Raw genomic sequence first — 16,506 nt, 5'->3', positions numbered from 1 at the left:
ACCAGGTATGGATAGTTAAGTTTCACTGACCTTTTCAGACCTGAGGAAGCCTTTTGGCCTGTGCCTGTATATCTTGTGTGAAATACTGGCCCCAGTGAAATACATAGCAAAGCTTCCATTAATGGAGCAAGGATGTCACCGTTTTAGACTTTGTATTTTCACTGAACAGGGCCATCTGTTAAGAGTCATAAAGCCTGATCTACTGACAGAGATTTATTTTCACTGACTTAAGTGATTTTTACATTTTAAATTGTTTTCTTAAATAATTAAGACATTTTTAAACGAGTTGAAATTTTTCTGTTCGGTCTGTTTTGCTCTTGTGCTTCAGTCAGCTGTGTTGAAAGAACCTTTTAATACCCAAGCTTATAAATGTTTGGGTTTTCTCTTAGTTTTTTCTGTTGCTGTTGAAATGAAGTATTTTATAATAGTTTGGTGTAGGTGCCAGTATTTGTTTTAATTTCTCCTTTATTGGGGCTGTGTCTTGGTTGTGTGCTGACTATTTGCAGCATTCTAGTTTCTGTGCAAGAAACGCAGAGTTCTTCGAAAGAGTAGGTTCTTTGCAGTTTGAGTGGATCTGTTCCTAGATTACCCGACTATTATCTCTCCTCACTATTTGTCTTTGTTTTTTACTTTTTTAGGATTTCTGTGTGCACGATGAAGACATCAAAAGATGAAAAACAAGCCAATTTCCTGGACAGAGGTGAAGAAGGCGAATGTTTAGTAGAACTTTCTCACACTGGAACCATGTTCTAAGTGATTCTCCTTGGACTCTTTCATAAATATTCTATCAACAGAATGATATGAGTGAAAATTTGGTTCATCAGTGATGTATGCTGGAAGAAGCCTACTTGGAATGTCCTTTGTGTTTTTTCAGATTATGTGAAAAGGCTAAGACTTCTCCCTGTTATTTATAAATTCCGTATCTCAATTCAGATACATCAAACTAATCTTCAAAGTAAATAGAAGAAGAGCCTTTTTGGATATTTTTATTGAACATGACTCATGGAGAAGAGCTTGGCTCTGAGATGCACCAGGATTCCATTGTTTTAACTTACTTAGAGGGATTACTAATGCATCAGGCAGCAGGAGGCTCAGGTACTACAGTCGACAAAAAGTCTACTGGGCATAGTGGAGAGGATCAAAACTTTAAGATTTCTGGAAATATATTTCCCAATTGTCAAAGTAATGGTCCAGTTCTTAACACAAATACATACCAGGGATCTGGCATGCTGCATCTCAAAAAAGCAAGACTATTACAGTCTTCTGAAGACTGGAATGCAGCAAAGAGAAGGCGGTTGTCTGATTCCATTGTGGATTTAAATGTAAAAAAAGAAGCTTTGTTAGCTGGCATGGTTGAAAATGTGCCTAAAGGCAAACAGGATAGCACATTACTTGCCTCTTTGCTTCAGTCATTCAGCTCTAGGCTGCAAAGTGTTGCTCTGTCACAACAGATTAGGCAGAGCCTCAAGGAACAAGGGTATTCCCTCAGTCCTGATTCTTTGTCAGTGGAGAAAGATTTAAGGTGCTATGGTGTTGCATCTAGCCACTTGAAGACTTTGTTGAAAAAAAGCAAAACGAAAGATCAGAAGTTAGACACCAGTCTGCCTGATATAACCAAGAATCTGCCTAAAGAGAGGTTTATAGAGTCTCCTCATACAGTACAGAGTGGATCCAATGTGATAAATGAGCCACTGTCATGTGCTGCAAGATTACAAGCTGTTGCAAGCATGGTAGAGAAAAGATCAAGTCCTGCTGCTTCACCTAAACCCAGTGTAGCTTGCAGTCAGTTAGCTTTACTGCTTTCCAGTGAAGCTCATTTGCAGCAATACTCCAGGGAACATGCTTTGAAAGCACAAAATGCAAATCAAATAGCAAGTGAGAGGCTTGCTGCCATGGCCAGATTACAAGAAAGTACCCAGAAAGACGTTGGCCAATTCACCCTGTCCAAAGGGATGTCAAGCCATCTTAATGGTCAGATTAGATCATCATCCAAAACCATAACTAACAAAAGCAATATGGCATCCTTTCCAAGTCCAATTGGAATGATTCATTCTTCCCCCAAAAATGTAGGATTCAAAAGTACATTGGAAAGAAACCATTTAAAACAGTCTCCCAACAACAGTTTGCTTTTACATCTTCTTAAGAGTCAGAATACTACTAAGCAAATGAAAGGGCATGAGCAAAATGAGCGAAACAGTATGTTTGAGGAGAGTAGCACACCAACTACAATTGATGAGTACTCTGACAACAATCCTAGCTTTACAGAAGATGACAGCAGTGGTGATGAAAGTTCCCATTCTAACTGTCTTCCTATAGACTTATCCTTTAAACAGAGGACAGATAAACCAGAGTCTGGACAGCCTGCTTCTCTAGATAATCTGACCCAGTCCTTGCTTCATAACTGGGATCCAAAAGTTCCATGTCTAGAGAGCAGGGAAGATAAAGACACTCCAAAGGGTTCTAAACTGAATCCACATCAGAAAGTAACACTGCTTCAGTTACTGCTTGGCCATAAGAGTGAAGACAAGGTGGAGGTAAACACTGATCCTCAGGGACCACACAGTACAGCTGATGTGGCAAAATTTATCGTACAAACTGGCAAAAGGACTCCTGTTACAGAGAGTCCTAGTGCAAACCGAATGACTCCTTTAAGCACTCCCCCTCTACTTGTTCCTACAAAAGCAGATTCTCCGATCAATCTCTCCTACCAGGCTTCTCTAGCAGTGAAGCATAATTCACCACCATATGCCTGCAATTTCCAGCCAGAGAGGCTAGTGAATACAGCATCTAAACATTTGATAGATCTTTCAAAAAGTAAAGATCTTCAAGGACCTAAGCTGAACAGAAATGAGATTGCACCAAACACTGCATCTTTCAGTGCCAGCAAGTTGTTACAGAACTTAGCTCAGTGTGGAATGCAGACTCCCATTCCAAGTGAAGAGCAACGAACTAGCAAACAGTTGCTTCCAGTAAATGCAGATAAACCTTTAGGATTGATTGATAGACTGAATAGTCCCCTGCTTACAAACAAACCAAGTACACTTGAAGAAAACAACAAAATATTCAGTTGTCAACCTGCACCCATTGACCAAGGACTTCCTGGCTCAGAAATAGAAAATCTCCTTGAAAGACGCACCGTCCTTCAGTTGCTTCTGGGAACTCCCAATAAAGGTAAAACCGAAAGGAAGGAGAGAATGCTTTTAAAAGATGAAACTTCACAAGAACAGACAGATAAAGCCTTGAATGAGCAAATACTGACCGTGAAAATAAAAACTGAACCCTGTGAAGAATCAAATATCCCTCATAACTCAAATGTACAACAAATAAGAGAGTGTAAGGGTAACACATTTCAAGGAATAACTCATTCATTGCAGAGAAATACAGCTGCTTCTCCAGCATCTGAAGATTTTAAACCTGAGCCTCTTTCACCTCAAGACTTTTCCTTTTCAAAAAATGGCCTGTTAAGTCGTTTGCTGAGACAAAATCACGATAGTTACCCTGCAGATAGTCTGGAGAGAAATCACAGAAATTATGAGTTAACGCTTCTAGAATCAAAGAGTCTTTGCACAGTTCCTAAGAAGAGAAAACTTCATATTGAGCCATCGGAAGGTCCATTAAAGAAGATAAAAAGCAATGTGTCTGATGCTGCAAACAATCATGCTTCTCCAACAGAAGCATTGTATGGGCCTTTGCTTAACCAGCAAGATGTGAAATTTAATAGAAGCGATCTTGAATTTAAATATGCTGCAAGTTATGGTTCAAGCAATGAAAGTGAAAATAGGAGTTGGTCTAGGGATAGCAAAGGCTTTAATGTGTTGAAACAGTTACTTCTTTCAGAAAACTGTGAGAGAGATTTGTCACAGCATAGGAACAGTATAGGAACTGAGGGCAAGAAAAAAGGAAACAAAAATAACGTAGCTATTAAACCTGAATACAGCATTTCTTCAATAAATGCATTTATGGGAAACCCTTCACAACAGAACAATTGTGTAGATCATAGAACATTTCAATATCCTGGAGCGCTAAGGAGTCCTGCCAATTCCCCCTTCCCTGAACATTTGGGAAGTATGCTGTCTAGACCTGAATCTGATCAACTTGGCGTTTGTCCCTTACCCAGTGAAAAAGGTCCCATCAGATGGGTTATCACAGGTATGGACAAAAATGAATATGAAAAAGACTCCCCCAGACTGACCAAAACCAATCCAATACTTTATTACATGTTACAGAAAGGAGGCAATTCTGTTGTTAACCAAGAAGCACATGACAGAGACACTTGGAGTGAACCTTCATTTACAGAAAGTTCAGCTCATTTTACAATCAAAGAGGAGTTGGTACCAGAGGCAGAACCAAAAGCTCCTTTTCATAATTTAAGAAGCCCTTATAACAACCATATGGGGAATAAAGCCTCCTATCAACACTGCATGAATGGAGAGGTACCGGGACTTTTGGAAAAAGTGCTAACAATCAAGAAAGAACCAGAATAAAATAGAGCCACCACAATGAGTTTACAGTCAGTGGTTTTGAATCTTTGTAAAAAAATGAAATAAAATAAAAATGAATATGAACTTGATAAGTGTATAAATTGAGCATGATTTGAGGAAAGCATGGCCTAATTGAAAAATGTTTTTATTTGACAAAACTTTTTATTTTCTGATAATGCTATTTAAAATACATGTAGCTATATTTTGCTTTACAGTAGATTGTCACAAGGAACTACAGAGGTTGTAATTTGTACAAGACATTTCTGTATGCATCAAACTAAGTTATGATAGTCTATGACTGAAGTCTTATTTGGAGCTACATATTTGGGGCACGTGGAAGCATACCACCTATGTGGTGGGAATGTATTTTGCTGCATTTCATCCTGTCCAAATCTTTTGGAAATCTCCATATAAAGATTTGTGTAATTTCTGATGTTTAATACATTTTATGAAGTTTTGAGGACATTTTTTAAAGAAACAGAACAGTCTGTCCAACATATGAGCTCATCGTATTTGGAAACTTCTGCCAGTGTTAATTGAAATGCACTGAATGCAATTTTTAGTGCTTCTGGTTTTGTTTTTTGTTTTTTTAATTATTATTTTAAAAACTTTTTTGTGGTCCTTCCAGAATCATGGTGCATCTTGTTTTTTTTTTTCCTTTCTCCCACTTGATTATGATAAATGCCTTCCCCAGAACTGCTAGCAGTAGTTATATACATTCTGAATTAGGACTAAAAGTTTTTCTAGCTTTTTCTACAGAAGGCAAAATTTCCTGTACCCAGGAAGTAGTAGATAAGTCTGTCAGCTCTTATAAAAAGATGGTGGAAATGTCTCTTAGACTTTTGGAATAAATAGGAGGAGGATGTACTTCTCAGAAAACTGCCAATACTTCTGGTTAGTGATACAAGTAAGTAGAATGATTTGTTCAGTGCCATGTCACCTCTTCTTTTCAGAGGAAGAGATGCTTCACTTATCTAATATATTTGATATCCGGTAGAATATGGTATAAGATTGTTGCTGTGAAAGGCATGTTGGTTCTTCCATTCGGCACAGAAAAATGCAGTCTGCCAACATTTATTAATCTATGAGTAGCTAATCACTGTCTGAAAACCTGGTTTTAGAATAATTTTCAGGTTGCACTGAAATTTTCAAGTTGTTCGTTGTGTCATCTTCCACAGTTTGGGGCCTACCTAATTTGTAAGGGCTGCCCCCCAATTTTGCAGGCAGAATGCAGTCCCAGGCAGCGCTTGACACCCCCCCCCCCATGCCTCTAATTGGCCAAGGGGCCCAAGTGGCCCTGCCTCCCAGCACTGATTGGCTGTGGGGGCTGCCTGTCATGTGGCCTCACCCCTTGATGCTGATTGGCTGCAAGGGCTGTCCATCATACAGCCATGCCCCTCACAACTGATTGATGAAGGGGGGTGCGGCCACATGACAGGCAGCCCTTTCAGCCAATCAGCAGCAGGGAGAGCAGCAGCCATCTTGCCAACAGACCCTTCAGATGGGCAGCCCTTTTCCCCTCCCCCTTCCCCACACGGGCAGACTGCCCCAGCATACTGAGGACTACTGGATCCCTCTGGGGAACCAGCACTTTATTTTCATTGAGTTGGTTTTTCTTTCCTACAGTTTTCGCAGGCATTACCTGAATTTTGCAGGATTTGTGAAATTCCAAATTCGATAGGTCTCTATAATGGATGGTGGACTACAGCTCCTGTCCTTTTTTCTTCTTTTTCCCCCAAACATCTGGCACCATCATATTTTTTTTTTTTTTTTTTTTTTCCAAAACTGACATGGGAGCGAAGTACAGGGGTGTTGTGGATCAAAGCTGAGATGTATTGAAAAGATCATTTATGGGGTAAGCCAAGCAGCAGATTCTTTCCTATTGGCCAGTGTTGCCCCAGGGAGACCCAAAATCCCATAGTATATGTTCCCAGATGCTCTTTCTCAAAATTATATTAATCGTCAGTTACAGTAATTCCTGCTGAACTTGCAGTATCCACACCAGGATCCTATTTTCAACAGTTACTTCAGTGAGCATTCCCTGTGATATGAGAGAATCTCTTTAATAACCAAAGTGTTTGAGTAAGGAAAGCTGTATCCTAGTAAGGAACACGCATTCTACAATGTCCAAGAAAACAAATCTCTGTGGTACAAAGAGTAACAGTACAAAGAGCGGTAAAAGGAATTTTATTATGTTTTCTGGGTGATGCTTCATCCATTGGGCAGTATAAAGAATATCCACATTTTAAAACAGTCACGTAAAATCATTTTAAATTACACTGTCAATGGCCTGACTTCTGGGTCTATAGTAAGTTTACGGGGGAAAAAAAATCAAGTTTTGTTTTTGTCCTGTAATAGTTGGTAGTTATTAACAAGTAGCCAGCCCCGTGACAGTTCAGTTCTATAACAAAGAATATATCAGTAAGAATACTACAGTAGTTTTGAGATTACAGGCAACCCCCACTTAATGCCATTTTGCTTAACGCTATTTTGCTCTAACGCTCATTTTAAATAGATACCTGGTTTCACTTAGCGCTCTGCAAATTTTATTATAATGCTCGTGGTTGCCATATTAGGTCTTTAAAAACAATTGTGGTTGCCATCTTGGGTCGTCAGATACTTTTGGTTGCACTTAATACTTGGTTTTTCAAGAACCAATTAAGAGCGCTAAGTGGGGGATGCCTGTATAGCCAATGAAATTGAATTATTTTTATATGAATTAGCCTGACATAAATATTAGGGAAAAAAAGATGGCATTCGTTCCATCCCTGACGCATCTTAAGTAAAGATTTTTCTTGAAATGTATGTATTTAAGAAGTATAAAATATCTAGAATAATAGATGGTCCCCAGAATAAATACAAGGCTGTAATTTACTTAAGGGTTTCTGCTCACATTCATGCAAACAGCCCCCATCTGTGCTGGGCACAAAAGAGGAGTCATTGGACATTTGCTATCAAACCAAAATGCTGATGAAAACATGGAACTTTTCTAGTTTTTTTTCCACCTAATACTAGCAAAAGATGATGTAGAAGCCCTGAAGAACGTGCTTACCCATGTATTTATTCTGTGGTAGTCAGTTGTTAAAATATACACTTTACAATGTTTTGTTTCTAAAGCTTATAAAACATTTAAAATGTTAACAGTCTTATCAGTTAACAATTTCTCTCTACTTTGAGGTGATGTATGTTAACAACTCTAACATACATCAATACATTTTCATGCAGTAAAATTTAATTTTAAGATGAGCAGTCCTTAGAAAAATCTTACCCATTGGAAAATTTTCAAAAATGTACAACAGTGTTGTGCTTTGTTACAGCAGTGCCCTTGAAATGAGTTAGTGTACTCTGTTGGAAACCTATTCCTGCTAAACTGGTTGTTTAGGCAACCATTGGAAAATGGGATAGAAACATAACCTTCTACATTAGATTCCCTGGTGCAACACTGATGCCATTCTTACCTTGGAAGGAGAATTTTTAAACATGGCTTGCCCCATCATATTGGCAATCATGAAGCCCATTTGAAAAAAATCAGCTGAACCCTGAAAGACCCAAGAATCTGCTCTAGATGAAAGAATCTTATGGGGCTCAGCTAGAGGGGAAGAGTTTGTCAAAATTATCCTTGTGGACTTCTCTTTAGAAAGGGTATAAGGGGGAGCAAAATAGCCAGCAGAAGTTGTCTTCTTGCCCCAAACACTCCCTGGTTCCTTGAATCCACGTAGATATTGTGGGATCAAGCCAAGATCATGCATACAGGGTGCATATACATGTGGAATTAATGTGCATTAATAAACTCTGGCCCATGTTGCGCCACAGTTTATTGCTCGCAGGAGCCACATATACACAAGTGCCCAAGGCCACAGTACATTGAGCATGGTTGGAGCAGCCCCAGCTGACAGGGAGCCCCAGGGGTTAGCCTACCAGCCTGGGGCTGCTCTGACCTGGCTCAACGTGCTGCGGATAGGCTGGCCAGAGCATGAGGATGCTTCAGTGTGGGGCTAACCTGCAGGTGACGTTCACACTGAAGCATCCTCATGCCCCAGCCAGTTCCATTAGCATCTACGTGTGCATTGCTTAGAGTAAAAACTCCACCATAGGATTGTACTTGTATTTACAAGTACTAACCTGTGGTGGACTTGATTGGTTTACTCCATCCTAATAGCACTGCATGTATAGACAAAGAGAGGTTTACTGCACAGCTAATTAAGAAACTCTCTAGTAAACATCTCATGTAGATGTGCCCACAGAGGCCTTGTCACAGTACTTCCTCACAGTTTTGTCTAAAACCCCTGCTACCAGGTCATAGCTGGAAGATGAGCATCTCCAGTATCCCTCCTCAGATTTGGAGAGGGATCCGAAAGATGCTGCTGCTTGGATAGGGAAAGAGTTGGGATTACAACCCAGCCTTAAGTTCTACACATGAATGGAAGAAGGAAAAGTTACTAATATTATGGTTAGAAGTAGTAGGATACCTGGAGCATGCAGGATCAACAGGCACAGTTGTAGGACCTGATAAAGATACCAGAAGTACTAAATGCTCATAAAAAAGTGAGGAGCTCGTATTGCAGTTATAAACAAGACGGTGTTGGAGAGGCTTGGACTTGATTCTTGGCTGTCATTTGCAAAAATTAAATGTCCATGCTTCAGTCAAAAAAGTGATTGTAACGTGTAGGCACACATGAATTAGCTTTAATCTCTCTAGTTTGGATACCTGTATAGCACTGCTAGGTTTAGCAGCTCTAGCTTCAGCTGCTAAATATGTACGCAGAGTCTGGGGATGCTTGTACTGCCTAATATGTTGAAGATTAAAGCCTGCTCAGGTATGTCAGCCCTACATTGCAGTCCCATTTCTGATTGCAATGTAAACACACCTGAAATCAACAGAGGAGGAGCAAGGGGACTGAAGAGAGCAGAGAACTGCATTATTTCTCCTTCTTAATGGTATACTTAATAAGGTAACGTGACCACAGAAAGAATCAGGGCTGTATTCTGCTAAATAGCTTCCTACAGATACCACTAAACCAGAATTTCTGTTTCAGCAGTTTAGGAACATCATTAAATTGAAAGGGAATTCAAACATAACTTTCACTCATTTTAGCCATTTATTGTTTGTAATATTTTAAAAACTTTAATTTACAAATTTTAAAGAATGATTTAAAGTTTTCCCTGTTAACGTTGTCGGTGAAAGAGTATTGCAGCTCTCATTAATGTCAGTGAAATGATATTACCAGTTTGTTCTCTGCCACAACTTACAGAGGAGTAAACTGGTAAGTATATATTATATATATTTATAAATATGTAAATATATTGACTTGTTACATGCATAATATGTTGCAATTGGTTTTTAAAAGGTGATGTAAATAGTGGTTTAATTAATGAAAATACCTATTTTGTATTGTTCTAATGCAAAGGAAAAAAACCTTTTAATCTCATTTGGCTTTCGGGTTTCTTTCTTTCCTTCCCCACCTTTTTGTTATGTATATTTCATGTATAAGTGTAAATATGATCACATAGATTTAAAAACTTTTGCATGTATGTATACAGTTGCAAGTCTGAATGTATAGAAAATACTTTTATTTAAAGTTGTGATTACCTGCTGCATGAAAAGTGCATGGGGGACCCTGTGCATCTGTGCATTGGCAAAAATGTCTTAACAAGTCAGGTCAGTTCAAAAAATAACAGTATTCCATTTCTGGACATGACTTCTGCTGTGGTATTTTAGCTTTGTGAAAGAATGTGCTTCAAATCAAAAGGGTCTGGGTGAAAAAAAACTCAAAACTACTTTTAAAGCATAAACACTCTCTCAACTGTACTCAGTCATAAGTTCAGAACTCCATTTTAAAATACTGTTTCAAGAGTATTTCAACACTATAAAATGTTGGAATATTGGTTGTCATTGCTAGACATAAGAATTCTGGGGTTTACCACAACCAATTTTATTGTGATGTGTTTTCAGTAATAAAACTGGTTTAATTTTTATTAGAAATTAATTTCCTCATGTGATGTCACAAAACCGTACATACTGCAGTGTGAAGTTTTTTAAATCTTTCAGTGTTTACTTCCTGCAGAAGATTTGAATAAATGAAAAAAATGCATTGTCTTGATGGTTTCTAAATCTACTTTGTTCTTTGCGTACTTTCAGTCATTTGAATCCTTCTGAATTTACTGGCACAGTGCTTATTAAGGCAAATGCAGAACAAGCAAAATAACTCCCATGATTTTAAGGACTCCACATTTTCTGTAACAAAATATGGTATTGAACCTGTGAAATTTGATAATTGTTGAGCTTGTGTCACAAGTTCAGTTCTCAGACTAGACTTGAGTCACATAAGCAGTTCTATTGTGTTAGTGCATTGTATTATTTCTTATAGGCCCTGAAGTTTTGGGGGTTTTTTAATGTTGTTTAAAATCCAGTGCCTCCAGTTCCAGAAGCACTTCACTGATGATATTTACCTCTGTAAAGGCTTCTGAAGCATTTCTGGGATGGAGAGTCTTTACTAATGAAAAGTTGCTTTACGAGTTAAAACATGGTAATCTTCAAACACGTTAAGCTAATTTACTTGAGTAAGCATAACTGGAAAATACAGTGTGCATTTGTCCATCATGATGGGACCAAAGAGCCTATTTAATAGTGCTTGTATAATGGGCCTCTGTCATCACTGACATTTAGTTATATCACTACAACCTAAATGTAAAACTCATATTTCACCAGAAAAAGTAGATTGGAAACATTTTTTTTTTTAAAGAAAAGCGGGATCTAGGAGAAATGTTCTAGACATGTTGTATCTGGCATTTTGCAAATTTAGACAAATAGTTTAGATTCATTTTTGTCTTGCAACATAAGCACTTTTCAAAATAAATGTACATTTTTACCTTCTGGTCTGCACCATCACAAAGGCTGATAAATATATATTCCTAGGACTCTTAAGGGACTTCTGTATACTTTGATGAAGTAAGTCCGCTCCCATTGAAGTTGGTCATGTCCTTGCATTTGTACATAACAACTATTGTGGTCTGAGGGATCCTGAAGCATTCAGGGTCCTCTGAAAATCTTAAGTTAACCAAATCCTATTTAATTGAATCCTAGCTCTAAACCGTGTATAAATAACAGTGCCATTGAAATCAAGCGATGCCTGCAGGTGAAGGTAGAGTCCAAATACTAAATCCTACCCTTGTCTCAAGTATTTTATAATACATGGCTTCAGGGTATTCATTGGCTAAGCCAGAAGATAGCAACAAAGGAGTAGGGTTAAATCCTAGGACCTGTGGTAGACTTCTATAGAATATATGGCTTCTAAATATTTCCACAGATGCCTGCTTTATCATTGATATGTTTTTAACCACCTAATATCAGATGATGTATGAGTTTGGGCACTGTCTGGGATCACCCACATTCACAGCCATTCTAAATTGATTATACATCCCAGTTTTTACCCGTGGTGCCCCAAGCAAATTTCTGAGGTCATGTGAATATGACCCAGTCTCTCTTCTTCACCAACATTCAAGCTGTCGTATAATTTTGTTTATTCAAGCTGTAATGAACACAACTTAATGTTCATCAGAAGCAAATATTGTTGAATGAGTGCTGGGTATGATGAACAGTGTTTGGAGTGAAAGAAAAAATTGAAAGGGGGGAAAAAAGGCTATAAGACATTATTTCACTCCAAGTGAATGTTGACAGTATTTGGGGGGGGGGGGGGGGTTGTTTGGTGGGTTTTTTTGTAAATTGATTCCAAAAGTTAAAATCTCAAACGAGCAGCAAGTTCTACAGAAACATGCAGAATCTCATTGATCTTGTTCCCACTTGAAATTAAAAGATTTTTATGTTGGTGTTTAGCCCCAAAGCAGTTACTGGACAAAGGTTTGGATGAAGTTTTAGAGAAGTTTCACAAAAGGGAAATATTTTCCAAACCGAGTCCTAAAGCTGCTTAGCAAAGCGTATGGTAACACTAATGGGCTTTGGGAGTGTCCAAAGGCTCATGTTCACTTGGAGTTTGCTGCAGGCCTAGCTCTGGTGTCTTGAAAGAATTCTCTCTGAGAAATACCCAAATGTTGCTGTTGGTATCAGAAGCTGGCAGTAGCAACATAAAGCATACAAAAAAGGGTGTTCTGTCATCTTGACACAGCACTAAAACTTGTGACAAAAGTATGCTGGTAGTCTTGAAAATATGATCACTCTAGCCAGGGCTGCAGGAAGGTCTTTCCTTGTGAAACTGTTTTGCTCCCTGGCCACTTAGAGATGAGTGGAGCACCCACTTGGTTTATTTTTGATCCTCAATATGGATAACGTCTTCAGAGAATTCAGTATGGGGTGTCATAAAGTCCTGCACTTCTTGTTAATTTACATGCCTGCTATCAAGGAAGAGAGAACAATTTAGTCTGATCTGCCTGCATGTAGCACACCAGTGACCACAGTGGCATTGCTTGCCTCCAGGAGTACAAAGGTTTGTTACTTTTCCAGATAACTTTTCTTATTAATCACTCTGAACTTTCCTAATGAAAACCTAAAACTATTTGCTTGTGATGGTGCCAGATAGATAAGCTTTAAGCTTGAGGCATGTGATTTGAAGTCGGTATGGGTTTCCAGAGGGTTTCAGAGAGTTAGACTGTCAATGGTGGCGTGGTGTAGGAGGGTCATCAGTGACAATTCATGCCCCAAGATGTCAGTTGATTCTTGTACTTTTTGCCAAGTCCGCTTTGGCAAGATTAGAGGAATTTCTCTGCCAAGCAAGAGGCAAGTTGAGTAAATTTGGTGCTTTCTGGCTCCTCCCTCTTCTGAAATTGGACCAGGTTTTAAACTGTACCCTGACAGTCTAAGAAATAATTCCCATTAATAGCTTCAAATAAAGTTTCACATTATTTTAGTAAACACCATCTGGTCCCCAGGCATTAAAATTGGTTCATGTAAATTCCTAAATTTGCCCATCACAGTCTGTGCTTTCTGTAAAATGAAGATCTTCAAGCTCTTATCAGTTTTCACAGAACACACTATCATCGGTACTTGAACAGAAAGTAAGCTACAAACATACTAGGGTTTCTGGACCTGGTTGTACTGATACCAGTAGTTGCTAAGGTATATCATGAGGTTACAAAGTAGTATTTATGTTGTACAATTGGGAAACTTCATGTTAGCTATTTCATATGCCTTTTGTGAGATTTCACCACTTACCCACAAATAACTGCTGTAACATAGTATTCTCTTCCCACTCCCCACAAAAGTCATTCTCCCATGCTTTCCCTAGTGCTGTAAAAGACAGAATTGATGCAGTATCTAAATACTGGCAGCCTGGTAGTGAATAGAAACACTGCCCGTAAACAGAAAATACTTCTTAAAAACCCCTGTATCTGAGTATTCAGGTGCAGGCAAAGCACAGGCTGGAAAGCATATATCATGAAGTATTCTAAAGCTGAGGCAGTAGTTCGGTATTGCTCTCAAAAGTTCCCTTTGTTTTCTGAGAATCCCTTACTAGCCTCTCACATCTTCTGCAAGTGACTCAGGATGTGAATTATCTTTAGTTACGAAGGCAGTTGCTGAGCCAAGAAGAGAACAGACTCCCTGAGTATTTGTATAACATCTTAAGTACATGACTGTCCATTTTTACTTGCAGGTGTGAAATGGGAGGTGGAGGTGCAACTACCTGGCTCTGGTTCACATTTAACTTTGCAGGTATTGTTTCTCTTAGATGGCTCAGGAGAAACCATAACTTACTTATTTAATGCCGAAGGAAGTTTAAAAAGGAACGACTGAAATGATGTTTCCGATAATAATTTGGTCTTCCGATTTTTATACCTCCAAATGAGATGGCTGTGGCTGTAAGACTGATCTTAGGCCAGGATACTACAAAAGCCACTGCTCAATACATGCCTCCCACATTTTGAAGATACGGGTTTTGTTTCTTTTCCACGTTGTGGCTATATGGTACACCTGGAAGGAGTTCTCTCGTATTGTCCAAAGCAGTGCTGCTTACTGTTAAGAAATGGCAAAAGCCAGGAAACCAAGGTAAGACTCATCCGTTTATGTGAACTGGCCAGGTTAAATGCCAAAAGCGCTGGAGCTATACTGACCACGCCTCATTCAATAGAACTGCAAACTAGTGCAAGATTACTTATTTCCCAGTTTAAAAAAGAAAAAAGCAGGAACCCTATATTTGCTGATGACACCAAGCTGGGGGAAGGAGTAGTTTCAATGGAGGGTAGGGCTAAGATTCAGAACCATGTTGACAAATTGGGAGGACTGGACCAAAAGAAATCTCAGGTTCAATAAGGAGAAGTGCAAAGTGCAGAACAATCCCATGCCCTGGTACAGGTTAGGGTCTGGCTGGGCAGCAGCTCTGCACATAAATATCTGTGTGTTATAGTGGACAAGAAGCTGAATATGAGCCAACAGTGTGCCCTTCTTGCTAAGAAGGCTAACAGCATAATGGGCTGCATTGTAGGAGTGTTGCCAGCAAATCAAGAGCAGTGGTTGTTTCCCCTCTATTCGGCACATGTGAGACCACATCTGGAGTACTGTGTTCCTGTAGTTTTGGGCCCCCTGCTACAGAAAAGGCATGGACAAATTGGAGAGAGTCCAGCACAAAGCAATGCAAATGGTTAGGGGGCTGGAGCACATGATTTCTGAGGAGAGGCTGAGGGAACTGGAGAAGAAGATTTAGGGGCATTTAATAGCCTTCAACTACCTAAAGGGTCCAAAGAGGATGGAGCTAGACTGTTCTCAGTGGTGGCAGATGACAGAACAAGGAACAATGGTCTCAAGTTGCAGCAAGAGAAGTTTAGGATAGATACAAGGAGAAATTTTTTCACGAGGATAGAAAAGCATTGGAACAGGTTACCCATGAGGTTGTGGACTCCATCCTTGGAGGTATTTAAGACCGAGCTAGTCAAAGCCTTGGCTGAGATGATCTACTTGGGGACAGTCCTGCTTTGAGCAGGAGTTTGGACTAGATGCCCTCCTGATGTCCCTTCCAACCATAATAGTCTATGATTCTAAATGGCTTTGTGTAGATTCATCAGCTGAAACTGCTGGAACCTGTATTTTTGGCTAATTACATTTGCAAATCTGAAAGACTAGGTTTAGATCATCCCCACACATGCTGATATCAGTTGGTCTTTGCCCAGTCAAAGCCAACTCAAAAACTACTTTGTCCTCACTTCTCTTACTTTAAGTCTTTTCCTTTCTCCCTCTCCCTCTAAACTACATGAGAGCCTGATCACATACACTGAAAAATAAAGGAAGGGCAGGGAGGAGAGGGAGGGGTGGAAACGTAATATAATTTTTTTGGCCAAAAAAGAGCTTTGAAATAAGGACTTGCTTAAAATCTTGTGTTATACATTGACTCCACTCTATAACTAGCATTTACCTATTGTAAATATTCACTTAACAGACTACATTATCTCTGTATACTAAGGAGAGGTGATAACCTATAACTGGGCCTGATTCAGTATCCCATTGTCTGCCTGTATTTAAGAAAACTGCTTAACATGGCAGAAAAAGGCATAACCACGTTTTTCAAACATGTTTCTCGTTTTTGAGAAAAGGAAACAGTTAAAAATACTAACTTGCAAAAGAATGTCAAAAAGAACCTTAAAAAACAAAATAAAGAGTAAAATGGGGGTATTTTATTCATTTTATAGTCTTACATCATTTATCAAATTAGAAGCTATATCAATCATCATTAGAAGCTATAGCTAGCATATCAAAGTATTGGTTGGCTGAGGGCAAAAGAAGCCTGAGCTTGTAGTTTTACATTAAAAATAAACTGAAAATCATGTGGGGAAACAGAAGCATAACTAGCATGGGCAAGAAGGGCACTTTGCCCAAGCTCCAAGTTAGGAAGGGTGTTGAAATAACCCTCCACCCCTATAGAGATTGCATGCCAGGACCATACACATGCCTGGAACCCGAAATAGCTCCCTCCCCCTTCACCCCCTCCCCCTGCTGCTGCTTTAAAAGCAATAGCTGAAGCAGACAGAGCATGTGCCAACAGCAGCAGCAACTCAGCCAGGACTGGGGAGTCCCTGGTATGGG

General features: G+C 39.2%; 1 protein-coding gene across 1 annotated transcript; it reads left to right on the top strand.

The window, feature by feature from the left end:
• Positions 1-615: 615 nt before the first annotated feature.
• Positions 616-5,239, top strand: NRIP1 (nuclear receptor interacting protein 1). Its single transcript, XM_019528755.1, has one exon. The coding sequence runs from the start codon at positions 996-998 to the stop codon at positions 4,482-4,484; it is 3,489 nt and encodes a 1,162-aa protein (XP_019384300.1). The 5' UTR covers positions 616-995; the 3' UTR covers positions 4,485-5,239.
• The last annotated feature ends 11,267 nt before the right edge of the window (positions 5,240-16,506 follow it).

The sequence above is a fragment of the Crocodylus porosus genome, unplaced genomic scaffold (assembly GCF_001723895.1).
Source record: "Crocodylus porosus isolate Cpor-Errol unplaced genomic scaffold, CroPor_comp1, whole genome shotgun sequence".
NCBI classification, from domain to species: Eukaryota; Metazoa; Chordata; order Crocodylia; family Crocodylidae; genus Crocodylus; species Crocodylus porosus.
Note: the sequence above shows the minus strand (reverse complement) of the source record. Positions and strands in the feature narration are given on the sequence as shown.

Excerpts from the sequence above, each read along its gene's own strand:
- NRIP1 (XM_019528755.1), top strand. The coding sequence starts at position 996 with ATGACTCATGGAGAAGAGCTTGGCTCTGAGATGCACCAGGATTCCATT.